Source organism: Sciurus vulgaris (genome assembly GCF_902686455.1).
Source record: "Sciurus vulgaris genome assembly, chromosome: 5".
NCBI lineage: Eukaryota > Metazoa > Chordata > Mammalia > Rodentia > Sciuridae > Sciurus > Sciurus vulgaris.
The window spans coordinates 1,175,819-1,192,260 of record NC_136465.1 but is presented as its reverse complement, the minus strand read 5'-3'; the positions used below and the strand labels follow the sequence as shown (position 1 = coordinate 1,192,260).

Below are 16,442 nucleotides of genomic sequence, written 5' to 3'. Positions count from 1 at the left end.
ACTGGCTTTGCTTCAGCGCAGGCTCCCCAGAGCAGTGAATGCTTGTCACGGTCATGACTTAACCAGGAAGGTACTAGTGTTGACCCTATTAAACCTGTTCTGGAAAATAAATTTAAAAGGAAATAAGATATTAGTAGTTATTATCAAGTATTTTTAAGGACTGTATCAATGATGTCAGAATGAGTTATCTGGTGTTGCACATGATTTCATATAAATCTACGAGGCATATCTCTATATAGCATCTACGGTTCCACCAAGTAACAGGAAGTGGGCATCATCTTGGGTGTGAAGTGGAGTTCGGAGAGTTTAATGTAAATCATCAAGGTCACACACTTTACATAGGTAAGGCAGCGATTCTCATCCCATGGAGCCCAAAGCCCTCGTTGATATTCATGATGGAAAGCTGCCTTTCCAAATGAACCAGTAGACCCATGCTGCAGGGCACAAATCGAAGCGGCTTGTGAGCACAAGAACCAGGTATCACGATCGTCTGTACAGGAATCAGCATGCTAACAACTAGTGGGCATCTTTGGCACATCTCACAGCTTAATTTCACCAACTGATTTCCTCCCAATTCTGAAAATACTTTGTACTATGAGTTAAAAATCAACTGTGGAGTTTAAATGTGCCAGTGAGCTGTGATCTTAAAGCTGTTTGAATGGCTGGAGATAGCAGGACCCCTAAGTGTGAAGTCCATGTCCAGGAGTGAGTGCCAGATGGACAGCCCAGAGTCCAGGAAGGCACTCGTCCAGCACCGTGCCAGCCCCTTGGCAGCCAGGATGCATAACACTGTTGATGTAAATCTGTTCACATGAATCTGTTCTAGATTGCTCTGCTCTCACCCAAACAGAACATTAGTAAAGACTTTGGTGCCATACCAAGTGTAGCAGGACAAAAATCCAAATGAAAATAAGCTACTGATCTCATGGGTGATAATGATTGCAAAAAATCTAGTTTTTCAAGTCACCTTTAATTAGTGTAGGTTGAAATAGTGACTCCTCAAAAACACAAATAGGACCTTTGATAACACGTTCTTGTGAACCCCAGCTCAGAGTTATGGGTTGAACTGTGTCCTGCAGAAAAGATCAATTGAAGCCCTCATCCCTGAATCTCAAAACGCACCCACATTTGGAAAAAGGGTTTTTACAGAGGTGGTCAGGTTATTGCAAGGTCTTAGGTAGGCCCTAACCCTGCATGACTGGTGTCCACAGAGGAAGAGGAGATGCAGGCAAAGCACAGGCCAGGAGGACACCCACACGTGCGGAGAAGGCTGTGTGGAGGGCGGCAGAGCTCAGGCTGGTGCGCACCAGCCACGGGCATCATGGGCGGCTGGAGAGGCAGGAAAGCTCCCTGCTGGGCCCTCGCAGGGAGCAGGCCTGAGCAGGCCTGAGCAGGGCTGGAGGGCAGACTCCAGTCGGCAGAGCTGGTGTGGGGGACGCTTTATGCCCTTGCTATCCAGGCAGCACTTTCTAGCTATGGAATCCTGTGCTAGCTTTCTTTTCTCTTTGACTTTCAATCCAACCCAGGTTGATTGTTTCAATTTGCACTAAAAGTAACATTCTAAAAAGACCCACCAAGTGTGATCCATGAGTTAATCTCAGGTCAGGAGGCCGGCCGTCACTGTGTCACTGTCGGCAGGTGTGCCTGGTCCAGGCCCACGGCTATTTGGACCATCGACTGACAAGAAAGTTAACAGTCTAGATTACAAAATGGTGTCGGGGAGGGGGCAGAATCAGGGGAGAAATAGCTGCAGCCTTGTTCCTTACATTCCCAGGTTTTTGTTTTTATAAGAAGATCCCTTTTGGGCGTATGGGCAAAGATCCTTCCTCAGTGACACCTTCCTGCTGGACCTGGGCATAGAACTGATTCAGGGGCAGATGTTGTTGCAGGAGGCTGGGGTTGGGGACTGGATAGTTCCCCTGGGGAGCGCACACGTAGCCAGGCTCTGACTCATCCTTTATAAGGTCCTGATAGTCCTGTAATACAAGCTGGACAGATTCCTTAGGAAAAAAATCTAAGAGAACAGCAGCAGACAGGGTGGCTGGCAGGAGAGGCTGGAGTGCAGCTGGCAGCCCCGTCCTCATGGCTGGGTGTGGTTGTCTGGAGCCTCAGTATTCTAGTCCTCAGCCTCCGGAATGGCTGGAGAGCTTGATGGCCTTCAGCCTGAGGCAGAGAGGCCCCACTGGGGTGGCTGAGTACTGGCTGGAAGAAGCCTGAGGATTAGACGCTGAGAGGCGTTTGTGGATTGAGAGTAGAGCTTAACCGGAAAAATGTGTAGCCATCCCGGGAAACCTCAGACCTTGACAGTCGTTGGTGTAGCTGGAAAGAGAGATGAGCCCACACTCCCCAACGCCAGCAGGGACTTCACCCCCAGAGGTAGTGGTGAACAGCTTTTGGTCACTAACTGACAACCAGTTAGTGGGGTGCCTTCCCCAGGGGGAAATGAGTTGGACCTCCAAACAGGGTGGCAGCAGATCTTTCTGGCAGTGTGTGACCCGGACGAGCAGCCTGGGCCGGGGGACGGAGGGGTCTGGGTCAGCAGGCTCGAGCTGTTGTTGAAGGGCCCCACCACAACTCAAGCCCAGTTTAACCCCTGTGAGACGCAGAGGGTGGGAGGTACTCCTAAGTGCTGTTAGGAGGCAGGGCCGTGGTCGGCGCTGAGGCTGAACCAGGTCACAGTGTGGGGTCTGGTCCGAGGGACTGGCCTTATCAGAGGAGGTGCTCAGTCCCTCTCACCACGAGATCCCCTGTACCTCCTGGACTCTGCAGAGCACCCCAGCAGCCCGTCTCCAAACCAAGATCCAAAGAAACTCTTTCCTTGTGAACCTCTCAGTCTGTGGAATTCAGTTAAGGTAACAAAGCCAGACTGCTCACCTAGGGAAACCCGGGCCTTCGAGAAATCCACTGCAAAACTGACTGAAAAACCAAGTTCAGATTGGCATCTGTGTAAACCTGGATATGCGTATGTTGAGTCTGCTTTTAAAAAGGTACATTGAAATGTCTCTCACCTCTAGGAATTGTTCTCTCTCTCTCTCTGCTGAGTGTGAATCCAAGTCCCCTTTATTCTGAGTTTACCATAAAGCCCTGCTGAATGATAAGAATGGGGTGATGTGCTACTTATGTCTCGGCAACGTGCACACACACTGACATTAATTTTTATCTAAATAATACAGAAACACATAATTTTACCTACAAGACTCCAATTGATGTTCTTGGTAGATTAGTAAGTTATTTCCTTTATCTTTTTCTACCTTTTGTGGTGTAACATTCAAACAAAAAAATATCTGATATATTCTTGATCCAATGGTCTAATTTTTCTTTTGAAAAAAATTCTAAGAATACTACAAATCTTTATTCAATTAGAATAGCAGTGCTGACGGAGAGTCACAGCAAGGCCTGGAGGACACTGGGGAGCAGAGTCCACTGTGCCAGGTGCTCACAACAGGAGCAAGTCAAGACTGGACAGGGCAGCCCCGGGCCTTGGTCTGCAGGCACTGTGGGCTGCAGCATGGCAGGACACCCCAGCCAGCGCCCACCCTCTCCCCCAAGTCCCGAGGACCCGAATGTCTCCAGCATGGCCTCGTGTCCCCTGGTGGTGGAGACTTGCGCCTGGTTGAGACCACACAACTAGACATACAACAGGACTCCCCTGTGATGATCCTGGAAGGGACAAAAAGCAATCATTTTCTTCATGAATGGAAGAAAATAAAGATAAACCCTCCACTATGACCTAAAGAGAAAACACGCCCTTTGTTCTCTCTGCTTCCTTCCTACTTCCTGTACCACTGCTGTGTTCTGGGGCCAGTGCTCACGGTCGCCCTTCCCTGGCTGGGAAGAGCCCTTTCTAGGTGGCTCCCAAGGGTCTCCTCCATCCCCTCCCCAGGCCTCCTGGCGCTGGGTCCACAGCCTGTGACCCGAGGCCTACGGGCAGGGAACTGGGCCAACCAGCAGCACAGGGATACCAGCCACCCGGTCCTTCTGGCTGAGGAGTGCCCTGCCCCCACTCTGGTTTGACTTTCCCCAGGATGACCAGGCAGGGTCCTTGAGCCCACAGGCTCTGCACTCCTGCTTGACCCCCAGGCAGTGGCCATGCTCCTCTGTGCTCACTCCACACTGGGCCTGTCCAGAACCAGAACGCAGAGACACCCTGCGGAGCGCACACCAGGCAGTGTGGACCTACCTGTTCAGGCCTAAGCTCTGGGTTCTGCAGATGTTGCAATAAGACTGACCAGGGTGCATTCCAAGGTAGGAAGCCACAATCCAGCGCTTATGCAATCTGTCATCATTAGTGATGTATCATTAATGATATTAATGAATATCACCAGTAACCATTTACCTATTACTTTTCTCAAACAATAGAACTCTAAAAATATAAATGCTGATTCAAAGTTACCATTAGGGGTATATTTGTTCCTGTGGTCCAGCTGAAATTCTCAGGTGTCCACAAACATGGCAATTAGGAGGTAGGAGATCACTGCCTTCCAGACCACAGGCCTGAGCTTCCTTGTCACTGGCCACCCACCCAGGGGGCCGAAGTCCTGACTTGCTTGGGCAGTTCTGTTTGGGTTTTGCCTCATTCCTTTTGTTTGCTTTGTGCCCTGGCTGGTCACCAACCCAAGCAGGTGGACTGGCATGGCCCCCCAGAGCTTTGTCTGTGAACTGACTCCCCTGATTTCTGTGACTCTGGCCCTTCCCTCCTGACCAGAGTGCTGCTCTGCAGGCAACCTCAAGACCATTGGCCTGGCTGGGCAGTGGCCAGCCCTGAGCCAGCAGGGGACACGGTGGAGCCAGGCAGGGCGACAGCTCCTCTGCTCACCTTTGGCAAGACTCCCAAACTGCCAGGGTCCAGCCCTAGCAGCAATCGGGGGTCCGCGGTGGATGGGAGGCGTCGGCGCGGTGGAGAAGCAGCACAGAGACACCAAGTGTTCCAAGGCTGAGTCTGAATCTTTACTGTTCAGAGTCATTTTGTATGTTTTTCTTTGGTATTGATGACATCATTTCATGGTTAGTACAAGGAAATGTTAATTAAAAAATCTTCAAGAGTATGATTAATGATCTTATTCAATAAACACGTTCTCACTGTATGACAGGTTAAATGACAGAAAACAGTTCCCAGCAAGGTGGAGGGTACCATGATCCCTTTAATTCTGACTTCCCTGAAATGATACGACATTAAGTTTCTATAGAAGTCACCCTTCCAAGACCTCTAATGTCAGTTACTCACAGTGGAAAGTTTTTGTTATTACTAACAGAGAATGGAGGAATCAGCTTCTAGTTAATATTTATTCTATTTCATGTACTCAATGGTGGACTAAAACTCTAGACGTAGGAAGAATACATATTGTACTTATGATTAACCTATTTATTTATTAAGTGGGAAAAATATCCCTAAACTCAAATATAAACACTAAGAAAGCAATGAGGCCCAAACACCACATCAAAGCTCAGGGGAAAACACTCTCATACACCTAAATATAACTTTTAGAGAATTTGTATACTAAAGAAATCACAGGCTCCTTACAAATTTGGGCAAATCATAATTGCTTATTTATGATTTCATCTAAGTATTAATATTAAACTTTATTGTATGTTATTTTGTGTCCCAGCACCATGAAATCTCCCCAGCATTCTCTATGATCTGACTCTAAGGATATGTTGATGATCAGTATTAAAAGCAACTGCACAGGAGACATGCCACGCCTATGGCCCCAAGAGGGAGATGATCTCTCCACAGAACCGTGTCGAGTGCCGGGCCCTCTGCTCCACAGAACCGTGTCCAGTGCCGGGCCCTCTGCTCCACAGAACCGTGTCCAGTGCCGGGCCCTCTGCTCCACAGAACCGTGTCCAGTGCCGGGCCCTCTGCTCCACAGAACCGTGTCGAGTGCCGGGCCCTCTGCTCCACAGAACCGTGTCGAGTGCCGGGCCCTCTGCTCCACAGAACCGTGTCGAGTGCCGGGCCCTCTGCTCCACAGAACCGTGTCGAGTGCCGGGCCCTCTGCTCCACAGAACCGTGTCAAGTGTCAGAGTGGCTTGATGCTGTGGCTGTGAGGGGCACCCCCACCCTGTGGTGGCCCATTTGTCACGTCAGTCCCGTGAGTCACACGAGGATGCATGGGGACAAGGGCTGGCCAGGCTTCAGTCTTCCACAGTGCCTCTGATCTCCGCCAGGCCCCCAGAAGGGCAGGCTGATGTGCCTCTGCAGGAGGGGTGGCACTCACAGGCTCCCCAGACATGACCGCACAGGCTGGGGAACCCGAACATGGCTTCTGCTACCTGCTGGGTCCCACTGATGCACTGGGAGGACAGGGACTCATGTGCCCTCCCAGCCACCTGCTCGGACAGTTGGGAGCTGCAGGGTTCCAGTCTGTAGGTCCCCTTACCTCTGCAGTTTGCCCAGTTCACAGCGGATGGGAATGCTAGCCACATAAGCCTGCACTCTGGTGGTCCTTGCTCAAGTGCAGCCCAGAGTGGTTTCTCCCACACGTGGTGTGTCTGGGGCTTACAAATTCTCCTGGCTGGCCAGTGTGAAGCCCATGCTAAAGGACAAGTCAGACCACACCCTCCCTTCCTGGACGTAATCTCTTTCAGTTAATGAGCTCCTAGCCAAGGACAGAGTCCAACGTGGGCCGACATTAGCAGGGTTGCTGTAGCAGAGTGCCAAGGCATGGGTGGCTCAGGAACAAGAGTCATTTCCTGTAGTTCTGGAGGCTGGAGTCCAAGATCAAGGTGCAGCAGGCTTGGTTCCAAGGAAGGCTGCTTCCTGGAGGCAGCTGACTGCCAACAGCTCCTGGCGTCCCTATGGAAAAAGGGTGAGGGGCTTCCCTGGGGTTCCTTCCATAGGATGCTGAGCTCCTTCATGAGGGCTCTGCCCTTACGACCTGATTACTTCCCAAAGGCCCCACCTCCGGTGCTATTATGTGGGAGTATGATCTCGACCTCTGACTTAAGGGGGCATGAACCTTCAGTCCACACTCTGCCAGCCAATTCTTGCTGTCCTCAGTGGAGAGATTCAATTCTAGGAAGATTAAGATCAGACGTCTCCACAGAATGCATGGTTGGACAAGAGGGGTGTCTTGCGGTCATCTCTCAAGCCTGCTGTGCACATGGCTGTGTGGGCACTAGGGTCTGTAGAGGCAAGAACCACCACCATGCAGTACCCAGAGAATTCCTTACTGTCCCAGAGAAGGGAGGCCCTCTGAGTCCTTTAGTAAGGTCTTTAGAGAGATGTGGAATGGTTCTGGCTCTTAGTCACACGTTCAGGCCATCCTGCTATCCAGGAGTCAGGAAGCCACCCGGGGACCACACAGCCACAGCATCCTTGAGAACCTTGCCATCTTCTTCTCTCCCTCCTGGTCCAGCTCAGGACATCGCCTGCTCATCCCACTTGGCTCACCTCGGGGACCTCCTGCCATCTTCTTCTCTCCCTCCTGGTCCAGCTCAGGACATCGCCTGCTCATCCCACTTGGCTCACCTCGGGGACCTCCTGCCATCCATCCTCTCTCCCTCCTGGTCCAGCTCAGGACATCGCCTGCTCATCCCACTTGGCTCACCTCGGGGACCTCCTGCCATCCATCCTCTCGCCCTCCTGGTTCTTGGGGGCTGGGAGAGGAAGTGAGCTACTATCCAGCTCTCATCCTGGGCCCTCCTGCACGGTGGTGTGCTCCCTGGCCTTGCAGGACCTTCACAGGATGGACATCTGTGCGGGACTCCTGACATCACGCACCCTGAGCATCAGTTCCGGCCTCCCCTGCAGCCCAGAGTGGTTTCTCCCACACGTGGTATGTCTGGGGCTTACACAGATTCACCTGGCTGGCCGTGTGCAGCCCATGCTAAAGGACAGGTCAGACCATACCCTCCCTTCCTGGATGTAATTACCCTGTTGTATTTTATGGAGGCAGGGAAAGGCAATTGTAATACTGAATTTTTTTTTAATAAAAAGACTTTATTTGTGAAAGGAAATAGCAGCTAACAGTTTAACAAAGCTTGAAAGTATATATGTAACTCAGAAAATACTTGGCTAAGTCATAAAATTAGCATTCTTAGTCATCTGCAAAGTGCCAAGAGATCTGCTTCTGGGAAGACCTTCCTCAGGTATTTTTCCTTCCTGTTTTCCATCCAGTTACTAGCACACCGTCAACAGGGAGGAGCGCCTGGAGCACACCAGTGGCCTCGCGCCCAGCAGGCAGGCAGGCTTGCAGCTGCAGAGGGCAGTGCCAGGACGCTGGTGGAGGGCTCCATGGCAGAGGGGGTCACTCTGGGCTGGTCCCAGGCCAGCAGCAGTGTCCTGCAGGGCGTCTCCATGGCAGAGGGGGTCACTCTGGACTGGTCCCAGGCCAGCAGCACACGTGAGCCATCCAGAATGATATTTCAAATGTGGACAACTGGTGTTCACTGGGGAAAGAACGCCTGGAATAGACTGGGCTTCTCATGTGTGCTAACTGCGACTCTAAACCTATGTCTGTCTAATGCAGATGGTAAAAAGTATTTCATAGGACAAGGCAAGAATGATTTTGGCATTGCCTGAGTCTCAGTGTTGGCAACTATTGAACTTTTAGTTCAAAGCAAAAATTATTTGTGAAATGCCATAGATAATATATTGATTTTAACTGTTAATTTTTAATAGAAAATGCAATATAAAAAATAATGCTTTGTTAAAATATACAGTACAAACATCAGACCCCTTTGGAAAGCCCAGGCCCCTTCCAAAGGTAAACCACCCTGACTGGACTAGTGCATGTTACCCGGCTTTTTAAACTGTTATGAATTCTACCCTGGAATTAGAAAATACAGAATATAAATAAGAGCAGTGAACTGGAGCCAAGCGGAATTATTTTGCGTGCTGTTAATAAGTCCTGCATTCCTGAACAGCTATTTTCCCCGTGAAGTCGCGAGGTAAGGAGAACGGGCGGTGGGCGTGGAAGGCTGGCATGGGAGGCAAGCGCTGCCCGCGCTGCAGGCTGAGGCAGAGGGGCGGCGCGCAGCGCTGCGCAGAGCAGTGCACATTTCTTCCCAAATGCGCCTCGGCTGGCCCGGCCAGTGTGAACATGGCCGTGGCCCCTGAGGCCCACTACCACGCCAGGAGGCGCCGTCCACCTACATGCTCAGCAGTGGGATCTGCCAGACCATCACGGAAGACACCACCTCCTCAGGGGGCTGCTGCCGGGCTTTCCGGCACACCCGCCGATGGCCCTGGCCCCCGCACACCACCAGCACCGAGCTGGCCTTGGCATTCCTGGGCCGCCGCACCCTGCTCCTTGTGGGGGCAGCGGGGTCCTTCAAGAGGTCACAAGTGCTGCTGTCCTCCCACCTGTGCTCCAGTGAGCTGGAGCCCTGGGGTAAGCCCAGAGACCCAGACGAGGAGGACAGGTCACTCTTGGGAGTCCCTGGTCCCAGTGAGTCTCCCAGCCAGATAGCTGTGTCCAGGTCACCCTGGCTTGGGCAGGCGCCAGTGCCCTCAGCAGGGAGCGCGTCCCGCTGATCTGCATCCTGGGGCTCAGGGCCGGGAGGCGGGCTGCCCCTGGCTTTGTCCTGGTCCTTCTCGTGTAACGCCGTGGCCATGACAATGAACTTGACGGGCCCATGGTGTGCATGGTAGGAGACCATGCCTCTTCCTGCAGAGGGAACAGTTCAACGGCCACCTTAAATCAAACGGCAGTGCAGAGGGAGCCGAGCCCCATCCAACCCAAGGCCCCCCGCTGGGCAGCTGCCCCGGGAGATGTGGACAGGAGAGCCGTGCAGATCCTGTTCTCCAAGGGCACTCGGCTCTAAGCTCTGCGTCAGACTTGTCATTTTACAGTCTTCTCATTCATTTATGTAAATGTAGAAAATCTAACTTTCCTAAATCTTTTTTTGTTTCATTTAAAAGTTAGAGACTGAACTGTCAGTTTTAGGAGCTAAGTGCCTATATTCTCAGCAGCTCCTGTCATTTTTTTTTTTTTTTAAGAATTTAACCTTTATTTTTTCTTTGTTTTTCTGAGGTGCTAAGGAGGGAACCCAGGGCCTCCCCCATGTGAGGCAAGTGTCCCACCAATGAGCCACAACCTGGCCCATCTTCTGTCAAGTTTCACTGCAAACACTTTCCGGGCTTTAGAAAGAATCAATTCTATAGTTTTAATTAAAATTAGAACTTCTCAGTTGCCAGGGGTAGAATTTGAATTTTAAAGTCACATTGCTGTCGGAAGCACCTGTGGGCCTGAGCACAGACTCCTCACCCGGGCAGGAAGGGGCTGTGGACTGGGCACCCTGGTGAGTAGATGGGGAACCTGGCCCTTTGCACCAAGCCATTCAGGTTGGAACAGGCCCCGGCCTCACCATCTTCCCACTCTGGCCAAAGCAGGTGACTGTAAAACTGTCCCCCGTGGTGGGACCCCGTTGCTCAGCCAGCGGAGTAGTAGAGCTAAGTCTGCGTGGCGGGAGCTGGGTCTGCAGGGGGGCGGAGAGCCCCCAGGCCAGTGACACCGCAGGGAGGGGCCCAGAAACATGCTGAGGACAGTCACCGAGGACGCGGGCATCCTGGGAAGGCACAGGCAGTGCAGGAGCAGATCAGCGGTCAAGGCACAACCTGGTGAAGCGGGAGGGTGCTCCACGGAGCAGCAAGCGTGAAACTCGGCAGAGGCCGCCAGGGGCCAGGGGCCGCGGCGCCAATGCCCAAGCAGACGATGCATCTGACCCAGGGCCACCTGCAGGGCTGAGGCCTGGGTGAGGCTGAGGGCCTCAGGAGGGGGAAGCCTGGGACACCTGTCACTCATCTCCTACAGATCCTCATCTGTCAACCGTCTCCCAGGCCGCCCGCACTGTCTGTGAGGAGCCCAGGTCCCTGTGTGCTGTGATGTGGCCGCTCGCTCCGCGGCCTCACTGTGCCAGGATAGCCTCCCTCTGCGGCCGTCCTGCCTGGCCTCACATGCAGGGCCTCCCGTTCCTGCTACTGAGAGGGAAAAGCCGGGCGAGGACCCCTCCATGTCGGGCTTTGCTCCTTGTTGGGCCACTTCCTAAGACAGCATCCGGGGCTGGACGCCTGATTCGGGACTTGAGCACTTTAAGCCCCAAGGCCCACAGAGCCGGCCTACAGGCCTGGAAGGCTGCGTGTCCTTCCCTCGGGGCCCAAGCCAGGGCTCGGTCTCTCGGAGCCCAAAAGGGTGACTGATAGGAACCAACAGGCCAGGTGCACAGGCGTTTCAGCGGCATAAGCACAGCCAGAGCTGGAGGAGGCCCGCCCTGCCAGCACCGCCTGAGAGTGCCCGGGGCGTCACTCACCGGTCACCTTGGGGATCCCCTGCAGACGAGGGACGGGCAGGGCCACGACCACACCGAGGCTGGTGCCGACCATCAGCAAACCGTGGCAGACGAGGAGGCTTGTCACTGACAGCCGCTGGTGTCCTGGGCGACAGAGAGGGACGTGGCTTTGTGCCCTGCAGTCGGCTCACACGGTAGTGCCAGGGTGGGGCAGTGGGGAGCTTGGTGCGCTGCCTGGAGGAGCCCAGAACCAGGAGCCAGTCTCCCACGCCAACACCAAACCTGGCGGCAGGGTGAGCCACGCAGTGCTCACGCCTGTGTGCTGGGCTCCCACCAGAGGAGGAGGGCCCGTGGGAAAGCATCCTGACCAAAGGTGCCCACGCATCCTGCCTCCCGGCCGCTCTCTGCCGGCTCTTCCAGAGGCCGACTGCGCCCCCGGCACTGTCCGCTAGAACCACTGGCGCCTAGAAGTGCAGCCACACACACACACAGCCACCCCGACACGGAAGAGCCGTGCCCTGACCGCGAGGGCACACCTCTCGGACCCGGGGTCAGGAAGGCTGGGAAGCCCGTCGGTGCAGCCAGGGTCTGGCCAGCCTGGACGGGAGCAGAGGGAGCGGCCACGGCGCTCCACGTGCTCGCGTGGACCTCCATTCTCGAGGACGATGCCACTCTACCACTGGGGGGGGGGCTCGCGGCTCGTAGCAGGAGCAGGGGAGCCCAGCGCTCCCCACGGACAGGCCAACGGCACAAGCCAACTTCCGAGAGAACCCATGGGGACCACCTGCCACCTCCCGACCCCTTTTCTGTAGACCTGCACTGTTCCCAGTAGCTCTGCACTGACCAACATTCATCTTAAGGAGCGTGAAAAACAAAAGATCTGATTCCAGGCCAAGGTAGACGGGCAGAGGTCATTCCATGAAATGTCTAGGCAACTGCAGAAATGAAGACAGAAACAGGCTCAAAACCACACACGCTTGGTTTCATCTGAAAACAGATTTTTGTTTGTTTCAAAAAGCCAATGAATTTGGTTTATGAAACCAACCTAGGTACCCTTCAACAGATGAATGGATGAAGAAAATGTGGCATATAAAAAATGGAATATTATTCAGCCATAAAGAATGAAATTATGGCATTTGCTGGTAAATGGATAGAACCAGAGAATATCAAGCTAAGTGAAATAAGCCAACCCAAAAAAACCAAAGGCCAAATATTCTCTGACATGAGGATACTAACTCATCATGAGGAGGTGGCAAAATAGAAGTTCACTGGACTAGACAAAGGGGAATTAAGGGGAGGGAGGGAGAGGGAACAGGAAGACAGCAGAATGAAGTGGATGTAACTTTGCTACATTCATGTTTGAGTACACGACCAGTGAAACTCCACATCATGGACAACCACAAGAACGGGATCCTGATTAACTCACATCCATGTATGTAGGATATGTCAAAACACACCTTACTAAAATGTGTATCTAGAAAGAACAAATTAAAAAAAAAAAAAGACAGCTCCTGAGGAACACTGAGCGGTTGGGGCTGGAGCTTGGCGGGGTCCACAGCCCTGATGCCCGGCTGCTCCATCGCCCCTCAAGCCAGTCCACCAGCTGGGAGCCCTGAGTCAACATGGCTGCATCTCTCGGAGCATCAGTCAGACCTGTGGAAAGTGTTCTAAGCACTGAGTGTGATCACCTGATGAGACAGAAACAAATGTCTGCATAGGGCCCGCTCGGTGAAGATCGGAGGCCGGTCCCTCCCCGGGGCAATGGCGAAGGGCTGGCGGCTGCTCTGGAAGGTTCCCCGGGACCGATCGCTGCTCTGTACTTTTGTGTTGGTTCCATGAAGCAGCCTTCTCCACAAGCCTGGTGTGCGGGGCGGAGAAGCTGCTTTCCCCTGGAAGCCTCCTGGTTCACTGACCGGTCCCAGCACTGGAGCAATGGCTGCCCGGGGTGCCCCAGGGAAGGGGGAGGAAGAGGTGCTCAGGAGGGGTTTCCTCCAGCAGTCCTGGATTGGCAGACTCCGTGGTGCCCACCCCGTCCCGGGGCCAGGCTTGTGCAGAGGGCCCAGGCCCAGCAGGACCTGCCTGTGAGTGTGAACTATGCGAATGAAGACAGCCACTGTTTTATGACTGTCTTAATCTGAGAGTCTAAAGTACTTTGGTTTGGGAAACTGAATTTCTTTAAGTTTTTCTACAAAGAGGAATTCTGAATTAAATTTCCTCCACAGTGAATTATAATTTTAAAGTGTTGGGTTGGGGCTTTTAAAGAAATACCTGAAATACTTTTATTCTATAAACAACTTCAAAGACAACTAACAGGGCTTTCAAAAGTCCCCTCTGAACAATCGGAATTTCAAACAAGTCCTCGCAACGTTAGGAAGAAGCACTGTCCAACGACGCGAAGGGTGGACGCTACTGCTTAGGAAGAGTCTTCCCTTCTCTCCCAACTCCTTCCCGCCTGCTGGGCGTGGCACGTTCAGGGCGACCGACGCTGGTCACGTCTGCGGGTTTGGCCTGCCATCTGGGAACGCTGCCAGCCTCTGAGGAGAGGCTCCTCAGCAGTGGGACTCTCGGGCAGAGCACCCAGGCCAGCGCGGCGTCTGGCGAGGGAGGCCCCGGTGGACCGGGGACAGGCGGTCTGGGAGGGAGCCACAGGCTGCCAGGAGGGGGCAGCCACGGGCCCAGAGGGCTCCGCGGAGCACGGCCAGAGCTCCGCGTTAGTCAAACACGAGGCCGCGCAGGTGAAACCGGGATTCTTTTTCCTAACTGGTTTGAAAGCACCGAGAACCTAGGTAGAAAACCGGTCCAGGGAATGACTGCGCCCTCCGCTTTCAGGGCAGCCTGCGACCCGACCCCTCTTAACTCCGCGCACCAACACTGCTCGCTGGAGGCCAGGAGGCTTGGCCCCGGGCCCTGCAGAGCCGCCAGGACTGCAGCCCAGCTGTCCCCGTGTCCCCCGCATCAGTCACCTGGGGTCCGTCCGAGCGACTCAGCTTCCTTTGAAGTGCCGTGCGATTTATTTTAAATGGGAATTCTGGCCCTTTTATTTGGTCACGTCACTTCTGGAGGCGACGTGCTCGGTGGGGATGGAAGGGCTGCACGTGACCCACGACTTCCTGTCACGCGTGCTGCTCTGTGTGGGTTGGACAAGGCAGGAGCACCTGCGTCTGGTGCGAAGGACTCCGGCCTGGAGAGGCCCAGCGCCCTAAGTCACACTGCCCGCTGCCCTCCTTTCTCACAGGTGTCCCGTGATCGCTCCGACAAACACACACCTCAGTGCCGAAATGTGTCTCCCTCATCTGTTGACTGCGAGACGGGGTGTGTGGTGGGGGAGTCCTGGAGGGGCCAGCTAAATGGGTCCAGAACGGAATTCCAGAGCAGGCGAAGACCCAGCTTGCCAGGTCCAGAGCCCCTGCTCCCAGCCAAGCCTGCTGCGATCTCAAGGACGGGCGGACACTGTTCGCACTGTCAGCCTGTGAAGGACGCGCGGGCTGTGGTACCGCTTTTTCTTTTGCTTCAAATTCTGCTTTTGTGGGTTGCCTGTCTTCATCTGGATGGCCGCCTTGACGTCTGTCCCTCCGACAGCACAGAAAGGCACTCAAGGATCCTCCACGCGCACTGTTCCTACTGCAGGGCAGACACGCGCCAGCCAAGCGTTGAAACACGGATGCGATGACGCACACGCTCCGACACAGGGCACAGGCCCTGACGCTGGCCTTCGTGTCCTCCAGATCACGAGACCCTCTGAGGATGCCACCTAAGCACCGGATGGAGGCACTCGGGGGCATCTGCCCTAGACCACCCACCTCCCCAGCTGCCAGGCTGCAGGAGCCCCGAGTGCGGCCTGGGGGGGGAACGCTGGGGCAGGTGAGCACTCGCCAACCCAGGCCCAGCCACGCTTGGCAGTGCTGGCATAGACGGCACGGCCATGCCTGGGAGACCTGAGCACCTGCACAGGGACGATCAAGACCCGTGACAGTCGGAGACACCCAGGACACTGCTCCCAGGCCCCGGGGACGGAGGGAGCTGAGCGGGGCAGGCTGAGCAACGCATCCAGGCCCTGAGGCCTGGTAGCCCTGCGGGCTGGGTTCTATAGGAGAGGCCGGAACTTTGAAAAGCCCAAAACAGGACACCGACGACGGACGGGTCAGAAACACCAGGGGAAAGAAGTGTGACTGCATGGCACACGATGGCACACCTGAGGTTTGCCTGGAGCAGCACTGGCCCGGGACAGGAGCCCTGCCCTGCGGGCTGCCTGTGCACTCTGCCCAGAGCTGGAGGGCGGCCACCCTCCTCTGCTACAGGACACCTCCAGAGCCCTCAGCCCGTGCACAGGCTGCGCCACAGGTGATCCAGCAGGACACACTGCACCCACGCCGGCCGGGCCTCCCTCTCCTCTGTCCTTCTGACTAGGGCAGCTGAGAGCTGGGCACCAAGGCTGAGCAGGCCCCGCTGGCCACAGCCAGAAGCATTTTGGCGGCTGGCTCTCAGGCTTCTGGGGCCAAGGCAACCATGGCTGCTTGTGCGGGAGGCTGCAGGGCGCTGGGTCAGGACCCGGGGTCTGGAGGCCCTTTGTCACACACCTGTCACCTGCCCACACGAACGGAGCCTGGAGCGTGGGGCGCGGGGCGGGATGAGCCGTGTGCTGGCAAAGGGCATCTGACCTGGTCTCTGCCCAACAGCAGGGGCCCACGGCCAATGCGTCCACAGCCCCACAGTGTCTGCTGCTCTTGGGGCCAGAGGCCAAGCGCTCTGCTCCTCCAGCCTGCATGTGTGTCAGGTGAGTCTGTTTATCTCACCGAATGAAAGTGAGATGATGATTGGCAGCCACCCCAAGGAAGGAGGGCCTTCATGGCGCCCCAGGCCTGCATCCCCAGGGACACCAAGGCTCTCTGCGTCTGTGCCCGCCGCCCCTTCCTCCCGCAGAAGGTTAGCCTCGCCCCCTCTGTGCCCGCCGCCCCTTCCTCCCGCGGAAGGTCAGCCTCGCCCCCTCTGGGCCTTGAGCTTAGGTCACCGATCTTCCAGGGCACCATAAATGGCACGTGTGAAGGCGATGCACCAGGCGGGAGGCCAGGAGGGGACTGGGGTCAGAGGGGTATGAGCATGTCCCGCGTGGGACCCCGAGCCCACTCCACCTCTGCCCTGGGTGTGCACATGGAGGAGCCAGGACGTGGGATCTCCCAGCACCAGACACAGGGCACCTGTGAGTGGACCCA

The 16,442-nt window shown here is 54.9% G+C and overlaps 1 protein-coding gene across 1 annotated transcript in view; it reads right to left on the bottom strand.

Annotated features, from left to right (window-relative positions):
* Window positions 1–8,596: 8,596 nt before the first annotated feature.
* The window catches only part of ARHGEF10 (Rho guanine nucleotide exchange factor 10), a 115,325-nt gene continuing 107,479 nt past the window's right edge, over window positions 8,597–16,442 (bottom strand). The window contains 2 exon segments of the mRNA XM_079142911.1: window positions 8,597–9,611; window positions 11,254–11,376. Of these exon segments, the coding sequence (XP_078999037.1) occupies window positions 9,094–9,611; window positions 11,254–11,376 (641 nt within the window). The 3' untranslated portion in view covers window positions 8,597–9,093.